This window comes from Pagrus major, chromosome 7 (assembly GCF_040436345.1).
Source record: "Pagrus major chromosome 7, Pma_NU_1.0".
Taxonomy (NCBI): domain Eukaryota; kingdom Metazoa; phylum Chordata; class Actinopteri; order Spariformes; family Sparidae; genus Pagrus; species Pagrus major.
In genome coordinates this window covers 1,814,379-1,840,340 of record NC_133221.1, presented here as the reverse complement: position 1 = coordinate 1,840,340, position 25,962 = coordinate 1,814,379, and the positions used below count along the sequence as shown (strand labels likewise).

General features: G+C 38.4%; 1 protein-coding gene across 1 annotated transcript; it reads right to left on the bottom strand.

The window, feature by feature from the left end:
- Positions 1-156: 156 nt before the first annotated feature.
- Positions 157-24,028, bottom strand: usp11 (ubiquitin specific peptidase 11). Its single transcript, XM_073469562.1, has 21 exons — positions 23,775-24,028; positions 20,985-21,094; positions 20,190-20,320; positions 19,929-20,046; positions 19,661-19,806; positions 19,307-19,368; positions 18,121-18,220; positions 17,319-17,492; positions 16,407-16,565; positions 16,023-16,247; positions 15,697-15,780; positions 14,892-14,986; positions 14,589-14,792; positions 14,265-14,377; positions 12,514-12,984; positions 3,827-3,897; positions 3,112-3,224; positions 2,447-2,596; positions 2,234-2,349; positions 2,022-2,110; positions 157-1,892 (listed from the first exon to the last, which is right to left on the bottom strand). Exons 1-21 carry the CDS (start codon positions 23,882-23,884, stop codon positions 1,716-1,718), a joined length of 3,018 nt encoding a protein of 1,005 aa, XP_073325663.1. The 5' UTR covers positions 23,885-24,028; the 3' UTR covers positions 157-1,715.
- Between the last annotated feature and the right edge of the window lie 1,934 nt (positions 24,029-25,962).

Here is a 25,962-nt window from a genome sequence, read left to right as displayed (position 1 = left end):
AGCTCCAGAAATGTTCTGTGGACTACGAGACTTCACCTGACTTTATATCATCAGGAGGAGATGATGGCTGAGATTACATTTATGTGTGAACTGTTCAAAGACTCACAGGTGACAGAAAATTTCAGCGCACAGAAGTCAAAAGTGTAAAAACTCTCATCGTGATAATCATCCTTTTATTCATATCAAAAGATTGAAAGTACAATAAAATATTTTCATCTGATATTTGACAGGGAAGACCAAAGAAAGAAATCACCCCAAGCTTTCCCTCCTGCTCGGCCCAGGAATGGTAATAATAATAATACATTTCTTACAATACAAAAATACTGTACACAGAGCCGCTTTAAAACCAGTCAGAGCTCCGACCGCAGAGAGGAAACTTCGCCTGCGTCCGTCTCTCTGCACAGACGGGAGACAGTTGAACAGCTTGCCTGTCATTCTGACAAATAATTATACGCCTGAATACAAATTTAATCTATAAATATGAAAAATAAGCATCTCAATGTCCTGCACCAGTCGATCATCAAAATCATTCAAGGAAAACAAAAAACCTGTAGTCGTGACAGCTGAAATGATTCCTTAAAAAAATAAATACAGGCAAACAGAAAACAACCAAAATATACAAAGACTCAATCAACACCCCCGGCAGCTTTGTTCAGTATTAAATCATCTGTTTCTCTGCTACACACACTCCTCTGATTACCCATAATCCCCTTTATGCTGCTCCTCGGTCCACTTTAACGTGTTTCTGCTGAACTCTGTAGAATCATCAGTCACTCTTCAGACAGGTCGAGTACAAATTTAACACGAATTTCTAATAATTTTTTTTTTTGTAAAATTTGGTGTCTGCCGACGTGTCTTTAGATAAAAGTAATCAAAGTGGAAATAAATTGAGAGACAGAAAATAATAAGCCTGAACTTTAAAAGCCTTTAACAGTTTGTTTTAAAGGAGCTGTTGTAGTCATTCTCAGTCAGCTGTGCAGCGAGCGTATGGACCGGGCCGGGGGGGTGTTCTTGTGTACGCAGCAAGCACAGGAGCTCTGGTGCGGGACGGGCGAGGGAAGCTGGTTAGCGTGCTAACGTTAGACAAGATAATGTCAAAACCGTTTTTTTCTTCTTTCGGTTTGCTGATAATTTTACATTTTTTAACGTTTTCTGCTAAAAATTCTGCTGTATTGTCCCTTTAAAATCAGCATCATTTAAAGACAGAATATGGATATAAAATTATTAACTGAGGAGTCGAATGATCATTTTATGTACTTCTGTATTTTTAAATTGAGAAATGCATCAATAAACCAGGTTACAGGAGGATTTCTAATGAATTACTGGTGATAGTTGGAGAACGAAGAACAAATTAAAGATCCAATATGTTTCCTCCCTGCAGCAGACGGTCCAAACTGGATTTCTATGTTCGGCGTCTCATTTAGGCTCAAATCAACAGTCACATCCTCTGAGCTCCTGGTGCATCAAACTACCTGAGTATCACGTGTCCACATCGTCTACCGAGCAGAGAAAAAACCAACAGATAAGATTGTGACATTTAATCTGAGATGTCGCCTGCAGATGTGCTTTTGATGTTTGGAAAAAAAAAAAAAAAAATTAAGAAGATTCAAGTGTGAAAAATCCAAAACTTTAAAAAGGAGAAAAGGCCTGTTGTTGTGATGAGGAGGGAAAAAAATTACCATCAAGTAGAATTAAATAAAATCTCGAGGGTTCATTCAGTCTGTTTCCATGGTGACGTAGGAGGCGCTGCCCGGCTCTGCGTCGTCGTCTTTGCAGGAAGTGATGCTGTTGGCGGCCTGGGTGGAGGAGGCGGGGCTTGTGTTGGGGGCGGGCAGAGTGGGTTTTCTGATCTTGTCTTGTCGATGGTAGAACAAGACGTAGGCAGCGTTGGTCTGAGCGAGAAGACGACAAAGAGTTAACGAACCAAACGACTTCATCAAAGACATTTTGTTTGAAATAAAAAATGTAAACGTGTCTCGTTAATGAAAGTGTTTATCAGAGATGCAGTCTGTCACACTGACCACGATCTGGTCCTCTCTGGCGTACGTCACCTTGCTGTCGTCAAAGTAATACCACTGACCGTTATCCTTGTTGCACGCATAGCTGGTGTCTGGAGGAACACACACACACACACACACACACACACACACACACGGTTATGAGTGTACACAGTAGTGGAAGTCAAAAGGACTCGTGACTAATCTTTGTTCACCTCAGCTGACAAAAAACTTACAATGTCCGTCTCTGAGTCCTCCATAGTGATTGGACACAGCGATGAGGTCGTAACGGCTCGGAGGCTCCCCATTGGACAGATTTTTTCTCAGCAGGCAGCCAGAGAAGTCCAGTTCTCTGCAACAACAACAACCACACACAGTTCAGTGTCCAGAGTGTCTGACCCCGCTGTGTGTGTCTGTGTGAGTGTGTGTGTGAGTGTGCGCGCTAGTACCTGAGAGGGAAGTCCACGATGCTGTCGAGTTTCTCTCTGGTGAACTTGGTGTAGGAGAACCTCTTGAGGTGGATGATGAGAACCTCCGGTAGAGACCAGAGGTCCAGCTTCTTCGTGGCCAGCTGGTGCTTCTTACACACCGGACAGTACCTGCAAACACACACACACATCCAGTGTAGGGCAAGTTCATTCCAACATATAATGTATTACATATTACTAGTTACCATCATAGGAAAGTAATAAGTTACTTTACAGTGTTACTGTGGGTGCAGCTTTACTTTCACCAAAATAAGTGCAGGAGTGCAGCTGGAGGAGGGTTGTGTTGTTTCACATTCAACCTTTGACAATCAAACTACCCTCTGTCTCAGCAGGACTTCACACCAGAACACAACCCAGCTGTCCCGACCCATACAGCTTTGAAAGGGGAATATGATTGGCTACAGTGATGAGTGATTGATTTGTTGATAGCCAATAACAGCTCGTTCTACCAAGGCAGCAAAGACACATGACAGAGATGACTGGCCTTCAAACTGGGAGCGCCTGATGTACTGCAGGGGTCGTCCTGAGTGAAAACTAACCAGAAGAAGGCGGAGACACCTTTGTGTTGCAGACATCACACACACCTTTCTCAACTGTTCATCACCACATGTGTGTGTGTGTGTTACCATGGGTTCTCCTCCTCCAGTGTCTCCACAGTGGTGAACAGCTCGATACACTCCTGCAGCTGGACTGTGGTCTGCTGCTGAGGAACCTCCATGCTGGCGTGTTTCACATATTTCTACACAGGAACATTCAGAGGAGACGTTTCACATCATTTGTTTAAATCACAGAAGAACATTAAAGTCTCCCCGACATGTCAAACACGTGTACGAGCATGTTTTCTCCCGCTGAAGGTTCTGTTAACAACTGCTTCATCATCAGTTTAGTTTTTTTTCATTCACAGTTATATCAAACATTAATTGATATGAATGGAGAAAGCTGGTTTTCAATTACATCACACGTGTATTTACTCAGCTTCTGTTCAAACAGGTTGTCAGCAAACAATTACATCATGAACATAAATACAGTTCGATTAATAAACTTTTGTAACTTAAATCTTTTTTTAAAAAAAACAGATCTGACAGATTTTTATCAAAAATATTTGTTTTTAAATAAATATCTACTGATTTATTTTCTACCAGATTGTTTCAAAATCTGAAATATTGATATTGTATCAGAAAATCTGGTTCCCAAATGACCTGAGCTGCATAGTCCTTAATGCATTGTAACACACTAAAGCAGCATTTAAACTGAAACGATCGAGCCTTTCCTGCATCTCTTCTTTACATACAGTCAGAGTGTGTATAAGTTTATAATCTGAACACAGGTGTTCACACTGACCTCGGCCTCGTTCTCGTTGTAGAATCTCTTCTTCATCTCGGGGTCCCAGTCGATGGCCACATAAGGCTGAGCTGCAGACACACAGAGGCAGAGCTGGAGTCAGTAACATTTCGTCAACACAGCAGACAGAACGAAACAGATGTGATGTGACCCGAGGAAGACAGATGTTATCACATCTTTACTTGTTATATATTTTATGTTCAAGTTTGTGTGTTCTTTGTTTCCCAGCAGTGACAATAAAGTTAATAAATGTCGTCATACTTTTTTTCCCTTAACTTTTTCTAATCATTTTGACTTTTGTTTCACACTTTTTCTCAAAATAAAAAATACTTTTTTCTAGAGAAAGAAAGAAAAAAATTATTTTCTCTAGAGAGAACAAACTCGTTTTTTCCCTCCTCAAAATTCTCATTTTCCCTTAACTTTTTCTCAAAATTCTGATATTTGTTTTACACTTTTTCTCAAAATTCTATCCCCCCAAAATTCCGACTTTTTTCCCTGAACTTTTTCTCAAAATCCCATTTCTCGTCAAAATTCTGACTTCCCCCCCAAAATTGTTTCTCAAAATTCCCTTAACATTTTCTCAAAATTCTGACCTTTTTTCCTCTCAACTTTTTCAAATGTTTTTCTTAAAATTCAGACTTTTTCTCTCAACTTTTCTCTAAAAAATTTGACTTTTTCACCATTGTTTTTGCTGAAAATTTAAACTTTTCCCCCTAAAAGTTTGTCAAATAACTTTTTTCTGACTTTTTTTTCAAAATTCCCTTAGCTTTACTCTCAAAATTCTACCCCCCGATTCTACTCAAAATATGACTTTTCCCCAAAAAAATTTGACTTCTTTCCCTTAACTTTTTCTCAAATTTTTGACTTTTGTTTTACACTTTTTCTTAAAATTCTACCCCTCTCCCTGTTTCTACTCAAAATTCTGACCTTTTTCCCCCTTAACCTTTTTCTTAAAATTCTGACCTTTTTTCCCCCTCAACTTATTCAAATGTTTCTCTTAAAATTCGGACTTTTTCTCTCAACCTTTCTTTAAAAAATATGACTTTTTTCGCCATTATTTTTGTTGGAAATTTCAACTTTTCCCCTCAAAAGTTTGTCAAAAATCTTTTTTCTCTGACTTTTTTCTCAAAATTCCCTTAACTTTTTCTCAAACTTCTGACAATTTTTCCTTTACTTTTCCTCAAAATTTTGACTTTTTTTTCACACTTTGTCTCAAAATTCTAACTAAACTTTTTCCCCTAAAAGTTTCCCGTCCAAATTCTGACTTTTTTCCCTGAACTTTCTCAAAATTGACGTTTTTCCCCATTACTTTTTCTCAAAATTCTACCCCCCATTTCTCCTAAAAATTCTGACTTCCCCCCCAAAATTGTTTCTCAAAATTCCCTTAACATTTTCTCAAAATTCTGACCTTTTTTCCACTCAACTTTTTCAAACGTTTCTCTTAAAATTCAGAGATTTTCTCTCTACTTTTCTCTAAAAAATTTGACCTTTTTTGTCATTTTTCCTGCTGAAAATTTTAACATTTCCCCCCAAAAGTTTCTTGTCAAAACACTTTTTTCTCTGACTTTTTTCTCAAAATTCCCTTAACTTTTTCTCAAAATTCTACCCCCCCGATTCTACTCAAAATATGACTTTTCCCCAAAAAATTGACTTTTTTCCCTTAACTTTTTCTCAAAATTTTAACTTTTGATATTTCTTAAAATTCTACCCCTCTCCCGTTTCTACTCAAAATTCTGACTTTTTTCCCCTTAACTTTTCAAACTTTTCTGACATTTTTCCATTAACATTTTCCTCAAAATTCTGACCCTTTTTCCCCTCAACTTTTTCCAAATGTTTCTCTTCAAATTCACTTTTTCTCTCAACTTTTCTCTAAAAAATTTGACTTTTTTTGCCAACTTCTGCTGAAAATTTTTACTTTTCCCCCCAAGTTTGTCAAAAAACTTTTTTCTCAAAATTCCCTTAACTTTTTCTCAAAATTCTGACCATTTTTCCTTTACTTTTTCTCAAAATTTTGACTTTTTTTCACACTTTGTCTCAAAATTCTAAATAAACTTTTTCCCATAAAAGTTTCCCGTCCAAATTCCGACTTTTTCCCCCATTACTTTTTCTCAAAATTCTATCCTGCCCCCCCAAAAAATTGTTTCTCAACATTTTCTCAAAATTCTGACCTTTTCTCTTAAAATTCGGACTTTTTCTCTCACCTTTTCTCTAAAAAATTTGACTTTTTCCGCCATTTTTTTGCTGAAAATTTTAACTTTTCCCCCTAAAAGTTTGTCAAAAAACTTTTTTCTCTGACTTTTTTCTCAAAATTCTGACTTTTTTATCATAACTTTTTCTCAAAATTTTTACTTTTGTTTTCCCCTGAACTTTTCAAACTTCTGACATTTTTCCCTTAACATTTTCCTCAAAATTCTGACCCTTTTTCCCCTCAACTTTTTCCAAACGTTTCTCTTCAAATTCAGACTTTTTCTCTCAACTTTTCTCTAAAATATTTGCCTTTTTTCGCCAATTTTTTTGCTGAAAATTTTAACTTTTCCCCCCAAAAGTTTCTTGTCAAAAAACTTTTTTCTCTGTTTTGACTTTTGTTTCACACTTTTTCAAACTTTTCCCCCCAAAAGTTTCCTGACTTTTTTTTTTTCAAGAGAAAAAAACTTTTCTCTGAACTTCTCAAAATTGTGACTTTTTTTCCTAGAGAAAAATACTTTTTTCTAGAGAAAAATAAATTACTTTTTTCTAGAATAAGTTAGAAAAAGTGAAACAAAAGTCACAATTTTGAGAAAAAGTTAAAAGAAGAAAGTCAGAAGTTTTGGGGGAAAAGTCAGAATTTTGAGGAAAAGGCTTGAAACAAAAGTCAGAATTTTGAGAAAAATTTAAGAGAAAAAAGTCAGAATTTTGAAAAAAAAGTTAAGAGAAAAAGTCAGAATTTTGAGGAGAATTTTTTTCGGGGGGGGGTAGAATTTTGAGGAAAAGTTTGAAATAAAAGTCAGAATTTTAAGAAAAAGTCAAGGGAAAAAAGTCAGAATTTTTGGGGGAAAGCTCAGAATTTTGAGGAGAAACTTGGGGCTAGGGGGATTTTTAGAAAAAGTGAAACAAAAGTCACAAAATGTGAGACAAAAGCCAGAATTTTGAGGAAAAAGTTAAGAGAAAAAAGTGGAATAAAGTCAGAATTTTGAAAAAGTTAAGGGGAAAAAGTCAGAATTTTGAGGAGAACCTTGGGGGGAGATAACATTTTTAGAAAAAGTGAAACAAAAGTCACAAAATGTGAGACAAAAGTCAGAATTTTAAGAAAAAGTTAAGAGAAAAAAAGTCAGAATATTGGGGAGAAAAGTCAGAATTTTGAGAAAAAAGTCTAAAAAAAAGTCAACATTTTGGGAAAAAGTTTGAAACAACAGTCAGAATTTTGAGGAAAAAGTAAAGGGGAAAAAAAGTCAAAATTTTGAGAAAAAGTTAAGAGAAGAAAGTCAGAATTTTGGGGGAAAAAGTCAGAATTTTGAGGAGAAACTTTTTTTGGGGGGGGGTAGAATTTTGAGAAAAAGTCTGAAACAAAAGTCAGAATTTTAAGAAAAAGTCAAGGGAAAAAAAGTCCGAATTTTGGGGGGAAAGGTCAGAATTTTGAGGAGAAACTTGGGGAGATAGAATTTTTAGAAAAAGTGTGAAACAAAAGTCAGAATTTTGAGAAAAAGTTTGAAAAAAGTTAGAATTTTGAGAAAAATTTAAGAGAAAAAAAGTCAAAATTTTGAGAAAAAGTTAAGAGAAAAAGTCAGAATTTTGAGGAGAACCTTGGGGGAAGATAACATTTTTAGAAAAAGTGAAACAAAAGTCACAAAATGTGAGACAAGTCAGAATTTTGAGGAAAAAGTCTGAAAAAAGTCAGAATTTTGAAAAAAGTTAATAGAAAAAAGTCAGAATTTTGAGAAAAAGTTAAGAGAAAAAAGTCAGAATTTTGAGAAAAAGTTAAGAGAAAAAAGTCAGAATTTTTTAAAAAGTTAAGGGAAAAAAGTCAGAATTTTGAGGAGAACCTTGGGGGGGAGATAACATTTTTAGAGAAAGTGAAACAAAAGTCAAAAAATGTGAGACAAAAGTCAGAATTTTGAGGAAAAACTTTTGTCGGGGGGGTGTAGAATTTTGGCGAAATAGTCTGAAACAAAAGTCAGAATTTTGAGAAAAGGTTAAGAGAAAAAAGTCAGAATTTTGGGGGGAAAGCTCAGAATTTTGAGGAGTGAGACAAAAGTCAGAATTTTGAGGAAAAAGTTAAGAGAAAAAAGTGGAATAAAGTCAGAATTTTGAAAAAAGTTAAGGGGAAAATGTCAGAATTTTGAGGAGAACCTGGGGGGGAGATAAAACAATTTGAAAAAGTGAAACAAAAGTCACAAAATGTGAGACAAAAGTCAGAATTTTGAGGAAAAACTCTGAAAAAAGTCAGAATTTTGAAAAAAAAAGTTAAGAGAAAAAGTCAGAATTTTGAGGAGAAACTTTTTTCGGGGGGGGGTGTAGAATTTTGGCGAAAAAGTCTGAAACAAAAGTCAGAATTTTGAGAAAAATTTAAGAGAAAAAAGTCAGAATTTTGAGAAAAATTTAAGAGAAAAAAGTCAGAATTTTGAAAAAAAGAGTTAAGAGAAAAAGACAGAATTTTGAGGAGTGAGACAAAAGTCAGAATTTTGAGGAAAAAGTTAAGAGAAAAAAGTGGAATAAAGTCAGAATTTTGAAAAAAGTTAAGGGGAAAATGTCAGAATTTTGAGGAGAACCTGGGGGGGAGATAAAACAATTTGAAAAAGTGAAACAAAAGTCACAAAATGTGAGACAAAAGTCAGAATTTTGAGGAAAAACTCTGAAAAAAGTCAGAATTTTGAAAAAAAAAGTTAAGAGAAAAAGTCAAAATTTTGAGGAGAAACTTTTTTCAGGGGGGGGGGTGTAGAATTTTGGCGAAAAAGTCTGAAACAAAAGTCACAATTTTCAGAAAAAGTTAAAAGAAGAAAGTCAGAATATTGGGGGAAAAGTCAGAATTTTGAGGAAAAAGTTTGAAAAAAGTTAGAATTTTGAGAAAAATTTAAGAGAAAAAAAGTCTAAATTTTGAGAAAAAGTTAAGAGAAAAAGTGGAATAAAGTCAGAATTTTGAAAAAAGTTAAGGGGAAAATGTCAGAATTTTGAGGAGAACCTGGGGGGGAGATAAGAAATTTTGAAAAAGTGAAACAAAAGTCACAAAATGTGAGACAAAAGTCAGAATTTTGAGGAAAAACTCTGAAAAAAGTCAGAATTTTGAAAAAAAAAGTTAAGAGAAAAAGTCAGAATTTTGAGGAGAAACTTTTTTCGGGGGGGCGGGTGTAGAATTTTGGCGAAAAAGTCTGAAACAAAAGTCAGAATTTTAAGAAAAAGTCAAGGGAAAAAAGTCAGAATTTTGGGGGGAAAGGTCAGAATTTTGAGAAAAATTTAAGAGAAAAAAGTCAGAATTTTGAAAAAAAAGTTAAGAGGAAAAAGTCAGAATTTTGAGGAGAAACTTTTTTGGGGGGGGTAGAATTTTGAGAAAAAGTCTGAAACAAAAGTCAGAATTTTAAGAAAAAGTCAAGGGAAAAAAGTCAGGATTTTGGGGGGAAAGGTCAGAATTTTGAGGAGAAACTTGGGGAGATAGAATTTTGAGAAAAAGTGTGAAACAAAAGTCAGAATTTTGAGAAAAAGTTAAAAGAAGAAAGTCAGAATTTTGAGGAAAAAGTTTGAAAAAAGTTAGAATTTTGAGAAAAAGTTAAGAGGAAAAAGTCAGAATTTTGAGGAGAAACTTTTTTGGGGGGGGTAGAATTTTGAGAAAAAGTCTGAAACAAAAGTCAGAATTTTAAGAAAAAGTCAAGGGAAAAAAGTCAGGATTTTGGGGGGAAAGGTCAGAATTTTGAGGAGAAACTTGGGGAGATAGAATTTTGAGAAAAAGTGTGAAACAAAAGTCAGAATTTTGAGAAAAAGTTAAAAGAAGAAAGTCAGAATTTTGAGGAAAAAGTTTGAAAAAAGTTAGAATTTTGAGAAAAAGTTAAGAGAAAAAGTCAGAATTTTGAAAAAAAAAGTGAAGAGAAAAAGTCAGAATTTTGAGGAGAAACTTTTTTTGGGGGGGGGGGTAGAATTTTGAGAAAAAGTCTGAAACAAAAGTCAGAATTTTAAGAAAAAGTCAAGGGAAAAAAGTCAGAATTTTGGGGGGAAACTTGGGGAGATAGAATTTTTAGAAAAAGTGTGAAACAAAAGTCAGAATTTTGAGAAAAAGTTAAAAGAAGAAAGTCAGAATTTTGAGGAGAAACTTTTTTCGGGGGGGGGGGGGGGGGGGGGGGTGTAGAATTTTGGCGAAAAAGTCTGAAACAAAAGTCAGAATTTTAAGAAAAAGTCAAGGGAAAAAAGTCAGAATTTTGGGGGGAAAGGTCAGAATTTTGAGAAAAATTTAAAAGAAAAAAGTCAGAATTTTGAAAAAAAAAGTTAAGAGGAAAAAGTCAGAATTTTGAGGAGAAACTTTTTTTTGGGGGGGGGGTAGAATTTTGAGAAAAAGTCTGAAACAAAAGTCAGAATTTTAAGAAAAAGTCAAGGGAAAAAAGTCAGAATTTTGGGGGGAAACTTGGGGAGATAGAATTTTTAGAAAAAGTGTGAAACAAAAGTCAGAATTTTGAGAAAAAGTTAAAAGAAGAAAGTCAGAATTTTGAGGAAAAAGTTTGAAAAAAGTTAGAATTTTGAGAAAAAGTTAAGAGAAAAAGTCAGAATTTTGAAAAAAAAGTGAAGAGAAAAAGTCAGAATTTTGAGGAGAAATTTTTTTGGGGGGGTAGAATTTTAAGGAAAAGGCTTGAAACAAAAGTCAGAATTTTGAGAAAAAGTTAAGAGAAAAAAGTCAGAATTTTGAAAAAAAAAGTTAAGAGAAAAAGTCAGAATTTTGAGGAGAATTTTTTTCGGGGGGGGGGTAGAATTTTGAGGAAAAGTTTGAAATAAAAGTCAGAATTTTAAGAAAAAGTCAAGGGAAAAAAGTCAGAATTTTTGGGGGAAAGCTCAGAATTTTGAGGAGAAACTTGGGGCGGGGGGGGGATTTTTAGAAAAAGTGAAACAAAAGTCACAAAATGTGAGACAAAAGTCACAATTTTGAGGAAAAAGTTAAGAGAAAAAAGTGGAATAAAGTCAGAATTTTGAAAAAAGTTAAGGGGAAAATGTCAGAATTTTGAGGAGAACCTGGGGGAGAGATAAAAAATTTTGAAAAAGTGAAACAAAAGTCAGAATTTTGGCGAAAAAGTCTGAAACAAAAGTCAGAATTTTGGCGAAAAAGTCTGAAACAAAAGTCAAAATTTTGGCGAAAAAGTCTGAAACAAAAGTCAAAATTTTAAGAAAAAGTCAAGGGAAAAAAGTCAGAATTTTTTGGGGAAAGCTCAGAATTTTGAGGAGTGAGACAAAAGTCAGAATTTTGAGGAAAAAGTTAAGAGAAAAAAGTGGAATAAAGTCAGAATTTTGAAAAAAGTTAAGGGGAAAATGTCAGAATTTTGAGGAGAACCTGGGGGGGAGATAAAACAATTTGAAAAAGTGAAACAAAAGTCACAAAATGTGAGACAAAAGTCAGAATTTTGAGGAAAAACTCTGAAAAAAGTCAGAATTTTGAAAAAAAAAGTTAAGAGAAAAAGTCAGAATTTTGAGAAGAAACTTTTTTCAGGGGGGGGGTGTAGAATTTTGGCGAAAAAGTCTGAAACAAAAGTCAGAATTTTAAGAAAAAGTCAAGGGAAAAAAGTCAGAATTTTGGGGGGAAAGGTCAGAATTTTGAGGAGAAACTTGGGGGGGAGATAAAATTTTTAGAAAAAGTGAAACAAAAGTCACAAAATGTGAGACAAAAGTCAGAATTTTGAGGAAAAAGTTTGAAAAAAGTTAGAATTTTGAGAAAAGGTTAAGAGAAAAAAGTCAGAATTTTGGGGGGAAAAGTCAGAATTTTGAGGAAAATTTAAGAGAAAAAAGAATTTTGAAAAAAAAGTTAAGGGAAAAAAGTGGGGGGGGATTTTTAGAAAAAGTGAAACAAAAGTCACAAAATGTGAGACAAAAGTCACAATTTTGAGGAAAAAGTTAAGAGAAAAAAGTGGAATAAAGTCAGAATTTTGAAAAAAGTTAAGGGGAAAATGTCAGAATTTTGAGGAGAACCTGGGGGGGAGATAAAAAAATTTGAAAAAGTGAAACAAAAGTCACAAAATGTGAAAAAAAGTCATAATTTTGAAAAAAAAGTTAAGAGAAAAAAGTCAGAATTTTGAGGAGAACCTTGGGGGGAAATAACATTTTTAGAAAAAGTGAAACAGAAGTCACAAAATGTGAGACAAAAGTCAGAATTTTGAGGAAAAAGTCTGAAAAAAGTCAGAATTTTGAAAAAAGTTAAGGGAAAAAAGTCAGAATTTTGAAAAAAGTTAAGGGAAAAAAGTCAGAATTTTGAAAAAAGTTAAGGGAAAAAAGTCAGAATTTTGTTCTCATGACATCAACACTGGAGAGAAAACAATTGAGATCAGACGGAAAGAAAATTCTTTAGTTCTCCTCGGGGCTTCCTTAACTCTCAAAACTGTTCGATTTGTTAAGGGAGCCTGGGTTATTAAGGTTATTAGTTCAGTGGTTGGATTACTTGAAACAGTGTGTTGACAAACATTGTGTGTGTGTGTGTGTGTGTGTGTGTGTGTGTGTGTGTGTGTGTGTGTGTGTGTGTTCATACGTACAGCTGAAGGACACGGCGCTCCCTCCCTCTCCGGTCCCTCTCTCAGTCGTCCCGTTGGAGTTGACCGCCTGGATGGTGAACAGACTCTTCCTCCTCTTGCGACACGCCTTCCTCTTAGCTGGCTGCTCATTGGCTGGTGGGCTGGGAGAACACGCCTCCTCCTGCTTGTCTTCCTCTGTGGTGTCACAGGGCTGCTGCGGTTGCTCTGCTGGTGGTTCTGAGCTGGGGTCGGTGCTCCTGCAGGGCTCAACGTCATCAGTGTTAGCGTCGGCACTGCAGAGGGGCTCAGTCTGGTCCTGGGACCCGTTACTGGTCTTTGCGTCACCGTGGTCCAATGAAGGCTGCGTGTGGTTCACAGCGGGGACTGGCTCTGCTGTAGCAGTGCCGTCTAATTGGCTGTTGGCTGATGCATCGCCGTCGCAGGGCTCTGTCTGAGAAGGCCCGGCTTTCTCCGCAACCTCCTGCTCCTCATCTGGGAAACAAGACAGGACCAATCAGAGTAGAGATAAACTTGAACTGCAGTTCAACAGAGCTGAACAACTATTTTTACTTCAATTCATGTAAATTAAAGCAGTTTTTGATGAATCACTTGACTGTCTGGTCCATAAACTGTCAGATAAACAGTGAATAAAGTGACATCTTTACATGTTTCGTCCAGTTTACTAAAATGTGCGTCTTTATTTAGATGGATGGCTGATTATAAAAACTTGAGCTGTATTTTTGTGGCCGATTTTTTTAAACACGAGTGTTTTCTTTGTATTATAATGTGAATGTTAGAGGTTCTATTCCTCTCTGACAAATGTTTCACCACTGCTACAGTTTTCTTACAATAACTAAGAGAACAACTACAAGTGTTCTTCACACCTGAGAAGTTGTGCATCAACACAACTCTTTTTAGCTTTTTGACTTTAGATATACAACATTGAGTGTAACTGCTGTTTTTGACGCATCTGTAAGCGTTAACTGTCAAATCTTTAAAACTGGTCAGACAGTTTGTGTATGGCGTGTTTAGCTGACGTTAAAGTTTTCAAACTGGTTGGACATTAAGACAAATACTGGACTGGACCAATAATACTGAATTTTACCACTAGGTGTCACCTGTAACTCAGTCGGCGCCCAGTGGAACATTATGGGAGCCCATGAAGGAGCCTGTAGCGGCACCACAATCCTTCAGGACAACTGTGACACATCATGTTTTTATTTTCTCACAGCAACCACTCAACTTTGGTTTTCTTCTAATAAGTAGTATAAATAATATATAAACAAAAAATAAACTAAGACAATGGCCGAGTGCAACCTGTGAAAAGATGTCACCAGCTAAATTTCAGGTGCACATGGGAACCTTCTGGAAATGTTTTACAATAAAAGCCTCATTAGGAAATGAAGGGTTTTTGTCGTCTTTGTCCACATTCAGTGTAACACAGACAGGATAACCTGCAACAGGTTACTGATGACGTTCTCTCTTGTGGACGTAGGCTGAAAGTAGCATAGCAGCACTGTATGCTCAGATTTCAACTCTAGTACATCACAGCAAAACATGGTGGAGGCATCACCCTGCAGTCCTGAGCTAATCGTGGAGCTCCTGCTAACTGCTGCTAGCTCTCTCTACCTGCGCCTGACAAATGCCGGTTCACATAAAATCAAGCCAGTTTGAGCTCGTGCATCAGACCAGACCGTCACAACCTGAAACTAACCCAACCCGACTGCTGCTAAATATTAACATTATTATTAATGTTGAGCTCGTGACATTACCATCACTGATGCCGTTGGTCTGAGTCTTGTACAGCTCCTCTTCATCCTCATCTTCCTCCTCTTCTTCCTCTTCCTCCAACTCTTCAGAGGGGTCGGGAGGTCGCACATAGCGCCTGCACACACACACACACACACACACGCACACACACACCAACACAATAAAAAAACAATAACTTAATTGTCATTACAAAAAAATAAAGGAAATGACTTTAATTTTTAAAAATGTTCTCTGTGTGTGCGTCAGTGTGTGTGTGTGTGTGTGTGTGTGTGTGTGTGTGCGTGCGTGCGTGTGTGTGCGTGTGCGAGTGTGCGTGTTGTGCTCACGCCAGTCTCTGCAGGAACAGGTTGTAGAGCGCCTCCCGGCTGCAGCTGCTGCGCGGCACGCTGAGCAGCAGCGGGTGTCCGAACAGCGTCGTGCCGTACGAGCTGCTGCCCGAGCCGTAGTCTCTGTAGTGAGAGCGCTCCCTCAGGTAGAGAGCCAGCAGCACCTGCTCCTCCTGCTGCTCCTCCAGCACGCTCAGCTCGTACCTGAACACGGTGAAGATCCAGCTCATGAGTCACCAAACAGACAGTCTGACAGGAAACTAACCGCTCAGAGAAAAAATGGCTGATGAAATGTTATCTTACACAAAGATGTCATCTCGGTCCAGAATGCAGCTCAGAGATTCATCAGTGTTGTAGATCTTATAGAAACGATGGTTGAACACGTCAGCTACCACCATCTGAAACACAGCATCATCCCAGTGTCAAGTCTCTTGTGTGGGATCTTGTAATGCGCGACCCCCCTGTCACTGATCAGTCATGTAGTGTGAGCACAAGGACTGTTAGAACTGAACCAAGTACTGGTTCGGAGTTGGTTCAACTTGTGAACCTTTTAAGAACCGGCTTGCTTTTCCACGGGCATGAGAGTCGCACCATTCAGTCACTGTATACATCTCCAATTCATCAGCATTACTAGGAACAACTATGGCGGACTACATCGACTCTTCACGAGTGCTGCTTCTGGCTTTGTGTATCTACACTGGCGTACAAACATGACCCGTCCTCGGACCACTGTTGCTTTGATTTGGTGTCCATAGTGAAAATCTTTTGTTTATCCTCCCATGAATAGTCAGAACACTGTACACTAGCTCTGCCTTATAGAAACGGTGGTTCAAAGCGGTTCCTGGCCGAGAGCCGGTTCTTTGGCTGTCGAAATAAAAAAATTGGCTCCGAAGTAGGGACCGGCTCTGAACCAGCACCTGAACCGACTGAAAGACTTCTGACTAGAAGAAAGGAAGTCGTGTGATGTGACCACGGCCTAAGACTAGAACATTAAACATTCTTAGACACAAGAAGACGAAGTTATCAATTAAAACATTCATATATTCTGAAACGTATTCTGTTTGTGAGCAGCACACACACACACACACACACACACACACACACTGACCTGTGTGGGAGGTATGCTGGTCATCTCTGACAGAGCAGAGCAGAGGTCAGACACTTTTCCCGCTTTAGGAACCACAACGCGATGCTGCAGACACACACAAGAAAATACTTTACATCACATTCATGTAGACGTGCATTATTGTTTAATATTCATGTAGACGTGCATTATTGTTTAATATTCATGTAGACGTGCATTATTGTTTAATATTCCTAATTGTCCTCATGTTTAAGATTATTAAAGCAGAGGGAACATTCAGTCAATCACAAACAGTACACAGTAAAATATTGATGTCTGCTGTATATTCAACGGCAGGTAGAAACTGTTACCTGTGCAGGTTTGGCGTAGGGGTCCAGAGAGACGAAGAAGACCTCCATGACGCGCTCCTTGCTGACAGGAAGTGGGACGCTCAGGTAGCAGAAGGGGTCGAAGGTCACAGAGACCTTGTGGCACTCCGGACAGACGAGCGTGGACTTGAAGAGGCCGTGAAAAGTGTCGACGATCACAGAGTCGTTCCGTCGGCGGTGGTTGCGCCACGCCTCCTCGGCCACTTCCTGCGGGACAGGAAGGAGAAACGAGAATAATGAGGAGAAGATTAAACAGTTGTGATGTTAGTTTGGAGAAATATTTAGGTGACAGAAAAGGAAAACAAGACGTGACTGGAACCAGCTGAGCGTGTCAGCTGGTTCTCAGGTGTGGTCGTAGAAGCTCACCTGGTCTGGTCGTCCGTCGGCGTCCCGTAGCTCAATGTACTCTTTGTTTTTGACTCTGTTCAGGTCTTCATGCAGTCCGTCCAGCAGGAAGGACAGCAGCTCCTGACTGTCGTGCTGCTGGTAACCCAGAAACTGAGAGGCAAAGTGACCCACCTTCGTCTGCAAACACACACACAGAAATCATGACATGCAACAACATACAAAGTAACGCATCACATTTTCATGCTGTCTGTTAACGTCACAGTTTTATATTAACTGAAATTGAAGCTTCTGTCATTAATGATGGACTGAAACAAAAGAAGCAGAGGAATCAATCTGTCTGTCCTGCTGCTGACCAGCTCATGTCGGGTTGGGACTGATGATCTTTGTCTTTTCAGATGGTCACTGTGTCAGATGTGGTTATTATAGAGAATGGACGGGAAAAACAACAATTCATTGAAGTATTATGATTATTGATCCTCTGCGTTCTGTTCCGGCGACGGTATCGTGGCCGTAACGCGGCCCGGTGGAAACTGGAGGTGAGAGTAGCGACGGTCTGATGATCTCCTCTGCGTTCAGCTCTCAGCAGTGTTGTATCTCCTCTGAGTCTCTGTGTTTGGAGTTTAGTTTCAGTCCTCTGTTCCTGTTCTGAGTTTCAGCTGACAGACTGCTGCCTCACTGATCTCTCATCTTTTTCTACCAGAGCTGAATGAAGTAACCAAAATATTAACTTACTTGTTGATGAAACACACTGAGCTTCAGCATAATATTTCTTTTTAGATAAGGTTGATCCACTGCTGCTGGGTTTCATTATCGTTTCGGTGCTTTTCTTTTTAGTTATCTTTTATTCACCACGTTCTGTCAGAACCTCTCAGAGGTAAAGTTGTGACATCTATGTGTAATCAGTAACTCATCAGTTTAACAGTTTGGTACCTTGAAGACGCGCGGCACCACCGAGTAATGCCTCCCAGACCACATCTGTTTGATGACATCAGCGTAGGCCTCGGCGATCTCGCCCTTCATACCCAGAGGGTTGGTGAAGTTCAGCTCCTCCAGGTAGGAGCTCTGCAGGAAGTACTCGGTCAGAGGAGGAGTGTTACTCAGACACTGCAGAGAGACGAGGAGACGGGACGAGTTAGGACGGACAAAAAGAGATAATAGTGTCCTGCTGCTGGGGAGTTAAGATGTTTAACACTGAAACACACCGGACCTGATACCTGACAAAACACTTTATTAAGGCTTTAAATGAATATATATAAAATGGTTTGAGCAGAGCCAGAGGCTCAGTGCAGCCGAGATGATTCGGACTGTGGAGAAACCTGAAGAGCAACACCGACACCAGCCAGGTGTTAATTATGTACTGAGCAGGTTTCATGATGCTGCTCTGCTCCTTTTAAACAGGGTTTAGTATAACGAGGAGGAGGAGGAGGAGGAGAAGAGGGAGAAGAAGAAGAAGAAGAAGAAGAAGAAGTTCTGGATTTGTTTTCAGTTTGACCAAATAACTCTTTGCATGTCTCAGTTTAGATGTAGTCAGTTTAGACCAGCTGATGGAAACACGTTTAATTAGCTTCTTTTTTTTTTAGTTCAAAAGTTCTGAAAAGTTCAGCTTCAAAGTCGCTTGTCTACAAGATAGAAACACAACTAGTGTGTGTGTGTGTGTGTGTGTGTGTGTGTGTGTGTGTGTGTGTGTGTGTGTGTGTGTGTGTGTGTGTGTGTGTGTATGTGTGAGAGAGACCTGTAGTGCTGAGTTCATGAAGCAGGTGTTGCCCAGGTTGGTGAGGCCGCAGACTCCCGGCTGTCCTCGGTACGAGTCCTGGTCCTCCACAGAGTTCCTCCTGAACAACCAGAGCTCACGTCAGACCAACATTCACATCACACTGAATAAAACTGATGTCAGACCAGTTCAAGTGTTCAGCTCGTTCACATGACAAACAGGAGGAGAGGCAGCAGTCTGACTAAAGTGGATTAACATCCGTCCTTTTATTTATTATTTTATTGTATTATTTTATCTATTTAACAAGATCTGTGGAGCTCTGTTTTTAATGCAGGACCGAAAAACTAGATGTGACAGAACTACATCAATACTACACAGAACTACATCAATACTACACAGAACTACATCAATACTACACAGAACTACATCAGTACTACACAGAACTACATCAGTACTACACAGAACCAACATTTAGTTGCTTGAAAGTAAAAACTAGTGGAGATACGAGCTTGTAAAAAAATATATTTTTTTGAAAATGACAGATTTTTCGTTCTGGTAGAAAATGACTTCCTGTTATTAATTTGATGACTGCAACCATTCAGCAACAACTATTTAAATAAATACACAATGTAAATAATCCTTAGGGTCTCATTTATGTTCAGGACAAATCTCAACCTAATCCAGTAAAAAATGAGCTCAGACGGCCAAACATAAAAAAAATCCTAACTTTTATGAGGTGAATGAATTTAACAGAAGTTTCAACATGATTTATTTCAGTAATATCCATGACATGAACTGGGAACAGCTCTGGATTCACTTCTTTTACTCTGACACATGTAGATCATCTTCAGTTTATAACAAACTGCTGTGTAGCAGATTAACATCAAGTGATGAGGGCAGGACGAGCACAAAATCAAAGGAGGGGAGGAATGACGACATGATTAAAACAAAAAGAGACTGAGCAGGGAATAGAAAGAAAAAGCAAGAGCGAGGGAGAGAGGAGGTTTTCAGAGAAAACAAAACTGAAAGCAAAGTCAAAGACGGTAAAGGAGACTGAGACAGGTCGAAACAACAGAGCAGAGCTCGTCAGACAGGAAGAAAGAACGGGAGGAATAAACAACAGGAGGTGAAAGAGGAGGAAGGAAGAGAAAGACAGAAAAATGAAGACGTTAAAGACAATGAGAGAGAGACGGAGGTGTGTTCTTACATGATCTGAGGTCTGGAGCTCGGCCAGGTGCCGTCAGCATTCCTCGTCTCCATGATCACCGTCTGACACACACACACACACACACACACACACACACACACACACACACACACACACACACACACACACACACACTTTATCACATATCTCTGAGGTGGACAGTTGCTGCTATGAGGAAGTTAATGATTTCGAACAGTCTTGTGTTGAGTCACGGGATCGTTTAAAGAATCTACGTGGTTGTAAACCTGACTGAATGAATCTACAGATCCAGTGACATTAAATCTGTGATGTGAAACAGTGTGTCAGTGAGTGTGTGATGAGTGTGTGTGTGTGTGTGTGTGTGTGTGTCCTCACCATCCCTGAGCTCAAACAGGCGTCCAACACGCTCATGTGGATGTTCCTGAGACGCTCGCAGCTGCTGTCCGAACTCTTCATCCACAGACGACACTCGGAGCCCGGAGGCACCGAGAAGGCCTCACAGATCGCCTTCTGGATCGACTCTACACACACACACACACACACACACACACACACACACACACACACACACACAGGTCCTCAGAAGTTCTCTAACAGGTAACAAAAAACGCAGATACACACACAAACACAAAAACCAACTCACGAATGTTGTCTGCGCGGCTGAACTGTGCGGTGATGACGTTCTCCATGTTGCTATGGAGACAGAGGAAGATCTCAACAGGGTAAACCTCCACCTTCAGAGTGCTGGGCAGGTCCACCACCTAACACACACACACACACACACACAAACACAGTGAGTTAGACTGTCTAAAGTCCAGAATCACCAGATATCGATCGTTCTCATTTTGGATTCCAAACATTAAACGACGACACTGATTGGCTGGCGTGTATCTGGCGATGTTACCTTGCGTTCTAGCGGCGGCTGACCGTCCACCATGCCGTACCAGGCCAGCAGCTTGTGCCAGGCCTCAGCCGGCACCAACATGAAGTCCTCGTTCTCCACCAGACGCTCCTTCAGGTGGTACGAGTCCAGATCTGAAAACAGGAAACACTTCAATCATTACTGACAGAATGATCTAACTATTTTAAACCTGATGCCACAGTCAGCATCTTTAAACCTGTTCCAGGTGACGTTAGCACAAAAGTTTTGTTTTTGTCAGGGTGGAAAAAAAAAACACAAATATTTGGAAGAACATTGAACACTAAACGTCTCAACTGACTTACTATGAAGGCTAACATCAACTTTAAGTGTATTTGTCTGATCCAGTTGATCATCAAAGCAAAAGTTTCATGTGGTCTGAGGTGTCTCAGATCATAACCCAGTCTTACCTTCAGACTGACTCAACAGAACTTCTGTTACAGAAACAGGATCATTTGCTCACTAACCTTTATTTCAAGCAAATGACAGGTTCTCATATTTATAGATCATTTTTAAAAGTCTGTTTTCAGGTGTTTGTTGTTGCAGTTGAGGCCCTTAGATCAGAGCAAATAGACAAATATCTTCAGAGTCATGACAGTGATGGAAAAAGAAGTGAGATCAGAGCTGTGAAGGAGTAGTAGAAGTAGATGAAGACAACGGAGAAGAAGACGAAAACAAAGAAGACGAGAAGGTGAAGACAGAGAAGAAGAAGACGAAGACGGAGGAGGAGAGCTGTTGGCGGTGATGACATCACCAGGAGTTAGCGAGGCGTTTACTGACCCTCAAACAGCTCAGTGTTGTCGATCTGACCGGGGAATGACGACGAGTTCTGGTCTCCGGTCTCCACAAACCCCTTCCACTGTTCATACCAGCGACGCTCCACCACGTACCTGCAGCACACAGGAAGCATCATATTAATAACATGACATGAGACCACGTACTCATGTCTATGATTGTGATTACTGTTTTTAAGTGGAATGAACATTAAAATATGTCTCCTCATTTGACGAAACAAATCTACCTCAAAGGTAGCCTGTGTGTAAATATTCTTCAATGGCAGCAATTGAAGTTGAAAATATCGTCATCTCGTCATGTTGATAAGTTGAACCAAAACATTTTCTGGTTTCAGCTTTTCAAATGTGAGGATTTTACCGTTTCCTCTGTTTTATATCAAATGTTAAGTGTTACCAAAATGACACATTTTTCATAATTGTCTGACGTTTATGGAAAAAAGTCAAACTGAAAAATAATCAACCAATTACTCAATAACTAAAATACGTCTAGTTGTTACAGCTCTACGCAAAAAGTCTGATAATACTGATGTCATTATCAATCAGCTCTGTACTGACCCGTGAGTTTCACTGACACTACAGCACTAACTGGGACAGACACGACGATGTGGAAGTAAAACTCAGCTCAAACCACAAAACCAAGAAAGCAAGCTTCCCGGACCCAGCAGCTCATAAATCTGAAAACTTACCAGCCGCCTGTCCGTCGGGTTTGGAGATGTAATGATCAATAACACGAGACCATAAACTGTCAAATAAATAACCTTTTCTACAGTTAAGACCCTATGAAGTTTATTGTTATATTGTAAAATGTCCGGCCTCTGTTACATATCTGTTTTCACAAAATATGGCTGATATATTGATATCAGAATGTTTTCACTTGAGTGATTTGGCCTTAAAATAATACTGCAATATTTTAGGATATATCGCAATATATATTATATATCTTGGCATTTTGTCAATAATCCTCATTGTGTTGTCTGATTCTTTACTTTATCGAGACTGTTTGAACTGTTTGATAACCACATTTGAGGGATCATTGCAAAATATGTGCAAATCTTTTCTCCACAGGATCATCGGCCCCAAAAATCTGATATTGTTCGGGCTCTGCATTTATCAATATGTTGCCCAGCTGTCGGTCCGGTGAACTAGTCCAACACTCAGTGTCAATAAACAACCATCAGGTCATTCAGCTCAGTCTTCATCCTTACTGAAACATTTCACTGACACGATTTTCTTCACGTCATCTTACTGTGTTCCCCTGCAGTCACTTCTGAATCTCATTACTCTCTTACAGGTCGACAGAACACCACTCTGCCTTCCTGTCACTTTATTAAAAATAACAATCTTTCTGCCAGTGCACCTTGTTCTCTGTCTGTGTCTGCTTTACTGTAACATGCACATGTAGATCAGAATATCCGTCTAAAATCAATCACAGCAGAGATCATACGTGGACGACTGTCACAGGCAGTAAAATGAATCCTGGTGTAGGACTTGTATTATCAGACTGTGTGCCTGTAAAGTAAAGTTCACTGACCTGATGTGTTAAAGTTTCCTGGTCGGCTCTGTGATTTACAAAAGTGTTCACAGTGAACAGAGAATTAAATCGAGTGAAGGTAAAACCCTGTTTGGTGCCAGTGACAGTAGAAAGCTTCTGTTTTAACTGAGAGCTGCTGAAAGTTGTTTCTCAGCGGGAATCTAATTTTGAGCACCAGGTTTGAAGTCTTGATCCACCTCACGAGATCCAACTTCTACTTTCACAGACAGACTGAGTTCACACTGAATGAGACCAAACTAAACTAGAAGCCTGATTCCATTTTTCTAACTTTGAATATGATTTAGTTGTCATTTTGGCTATATTAATATTGGTTTATATGTTAAGTACATCATGCACCTTACTGCACCTTCTATTAATCACTTTTATTTCTGTTTTATACCTTTAGCTTTATTGCTACTTATATTATATTTACACATTGAATTGTCTCATGTACATTCACATAAATAGATGCACCTTATCTCTGCTGTCCATTGTTTTTATTTTATCTTTGTGTATCATTGTACTTTCATTATTATCTCTTATATACATCTTATTTATTAATTTAATATTTGCCATTTCTGCAGTGGAGTCTCGCCAACAATAAACATCCTGAATCTTTTTCCTAGTAAAGAACTAACAAATTCATGTCTCTGCTGTAAAATGTCCTGTTGTTGTATTTATCTTTGTCACGATTCTTTAAAAAAACAAACATTAAAGGGGTCTGTGGAAAGATTTCTGATTATGCTGTGATTTGTTGTTAAATTTCAAAATATCTATGGCCACAGTATGAGTAAGATACTGCTGAGCAGATCAGCTGAAAGTGAAAACATTCGTTAGCTGCGGTCCTGCTTCACTGTGACCATCATTGTGAAAGTGTGAAACGATGATGACGTGAGGAGTAAAATCTGGGAAGTGCAGCTCAGGCAGAATCAAAAGTGGAAGCTTACGAGGCGACCCTGAACGTACCAGCTGGTTGACAAGCTAGCGTTAACGTTAGCAGCGACGGCTAACGGCCAGCAACGTCCGCTCGGTTAGCGCGAGCTACACAGCAACAGCGGCTAACACCCGACACCGAGCCGCCAAAGCGTCCCGACAAACTCACCCCGACACCCGAACGGCCTGACTCTGCCGCTAAAGCTATTAATAAGCGTTAGGTAACGTTAGCCGTGTGATGCTAACAGTTAGCCCTGTCACTGTGTGTGTGTGTGTGTGTGTGTGTGTGTAGCAGAGCGGGCGGACTCTCACCAACTGTCCCCAGCGCGGAGCTCACACTGCCGCAGCAGAGACTCGATCTCCCGTCGCTGGGTCTCCAGGCCCGGAGGCTCCGCGGCGGAACAGCGGCTGTTGGCCGTCATGATGACGATCAATCACTCATAAATGTCGGAACCGTTGAAAATATTAAACGGAGCCAGGAAACGAAAGGCAGAAGCGAAGCCGCCGCATTGATCAACCGATAAACGGGGAAGCTGCACAGAGCTGTGTTTGCGGAAGTAGGAAGTGGTTCAGGCTCGGCTGATGACGACTTCCGGTGTGAGGCCTCTGCGCGTCATCCATTTCTACACAAGATAACACAATATAACATTACATTAACACAAATACTAACTATTATAAGCAATATGTATATAGTGTATTATATATACTGAAATTTGTAAATATATATATATATATATATATATATATATATATATATATATATATATATATATATATATATATATATATATATATATATATATACGCACACATTTCCCCCTCCACTCTACAGAGCATTTTATGCTCTTTTAGCTCAGTGTTTTGGTTGTCTCGGGGAGGACTCCTGCATAGGAAGCTACTTTTTTCTTTTTTTTTTTTAATTTTCTCTTTATTTAAGTATTCAATTTATACAAAGTGTCAAACACTAACACATAACATAACACATGAGAGCTGTTTCACATTCAAAAGGTCAATAAATAGAATAAATAAATACAGCAAGGATCTCATATAAAATAAAATTTAAGCAAATAAAATAAATAATTAAATAATTAAATACTATATTGTCATGTCAACACATATATGTATGTACTAATCTCTGTTATCATAAATTTCACATAGGAAGCTTCATGTAATCTGATAAACTGCCTCCAGTGATGTCGCTCATTGGCTACGTTGCATTGTGGGTAATGTAGAAGAACGTGTGTAATAAAGAAGGCGATAAGATATCTCTGGTTTTGCTGTATCCGTTTTGATCATTTGTTTTAAAACTGTCCATGAAACATGTGCCTACACTACCCACAATTCAACAAGACCTGTAAACACACTTCAGTGTGTGAAATTGATGGAGTTACCCTTTAAGTACATCTATTGCCAGAAAATTACTTTAGTAATTTTGGAAGTAATTTTTGTAGTTTTGGAAAAAAGTAATGATACAAACTCAGAAATATTTCTGTTTTCAATAAGTGAATAAATAAGCTGTTCTCAGAGGAAAAGAAGGTCCCAGAACACTGTTTGAAGCTAGAAAGGTGGCAGGGTCCGCCACATATAAACAAAGTAAAATCAGTATAAATTGTGTTGTCCTTTAAGGTCAGTTTGTTTATTCAGTTTATTCAGTCATGAAAACAAAGAGTTTGATTATTTAGTTTGTTTATGCAGAAAAAAATGCAGATATAAATCTGTCGCTGTGTACTGATATATCACTATCACTTCAGACCTAATGCTACTGTCATATTTATACTTTATTTAGACTACAGGTGCTGTACAGTAATAAGTATAGTATAATATGTGAAGTATAATTATATCATACTATATAGCTTCACCTGCTTACTTAACTGGTTACCTACTGTCTGTCTAAAGTGTATATTTATTATTGCCTGTTTATACTTGTACTCACACATATTCTGTAAGTCTGAGTCAGTGTCTTCTCAAAACGTACTTTTATCGGAGAGCATGTGCTCATTGTATCTGAGCTGCCTGCTCATTTTATTGGTTTTCGATTTGTTTCTTGGTCATTATTTTAGATTTTAACTTTGTTGTTCTTGTATATTTTAGCACTCATTTTAGTATTTAATTCCATGTTTGATAAGTGATCTATTATTATTATTATTATTATTATCCATAAAATAAAATAGAGATAATTATAATATTATTATTTTTTTTTATTTTTTTATTATTATTTTGTAATTTAAAAACCTTTGTCTACATGAACTCTTCAACTGCTGAGTAACTGAACGATGTGTAATTAAAATATATGTGTATAATTTACTAATTGTGTGTTTACGATGAAAGCTTTGTTTTTGTTTTGTTTGTTTGTGGCGTCTCTTTTTATTTCAATCACCGTGGATGTGGAAATATCGCGAGTTTTTAGCGTGTAGCTCTCGGCCAATCAGCGCCATCGCCGACAAACGCTCGGCCAATGAGGCGCCAGCTTACTGTCGCGTGGTTGTCAGGGAGGGAAAAG

Bases quoted from the DNA above. Each gene is read 5' to 3' on its own strand.
- usp11 (XM_073469562.1), bottom strand. From the start codon at position 23,884: ATGACGGCCAACAGCCGCTGTTCCGCCGCGGAGCCTCCGGGCCTGGAG. The intron at 15,781-16,022 runs GTAACAGTTTCT...GTGTGTCTGCAG, and splicing joins CCTACGCCAAACCTGCACAG to CATCGCGTTGTGGTTCCTAA. The intron at 3,225-3,826 runs GTCAGTGTGAAC...GTTCCTGTGTAG, and splicing joins ACAACGAGAACGAGGCCGAG to AAATATGTGAAACACGCCAG.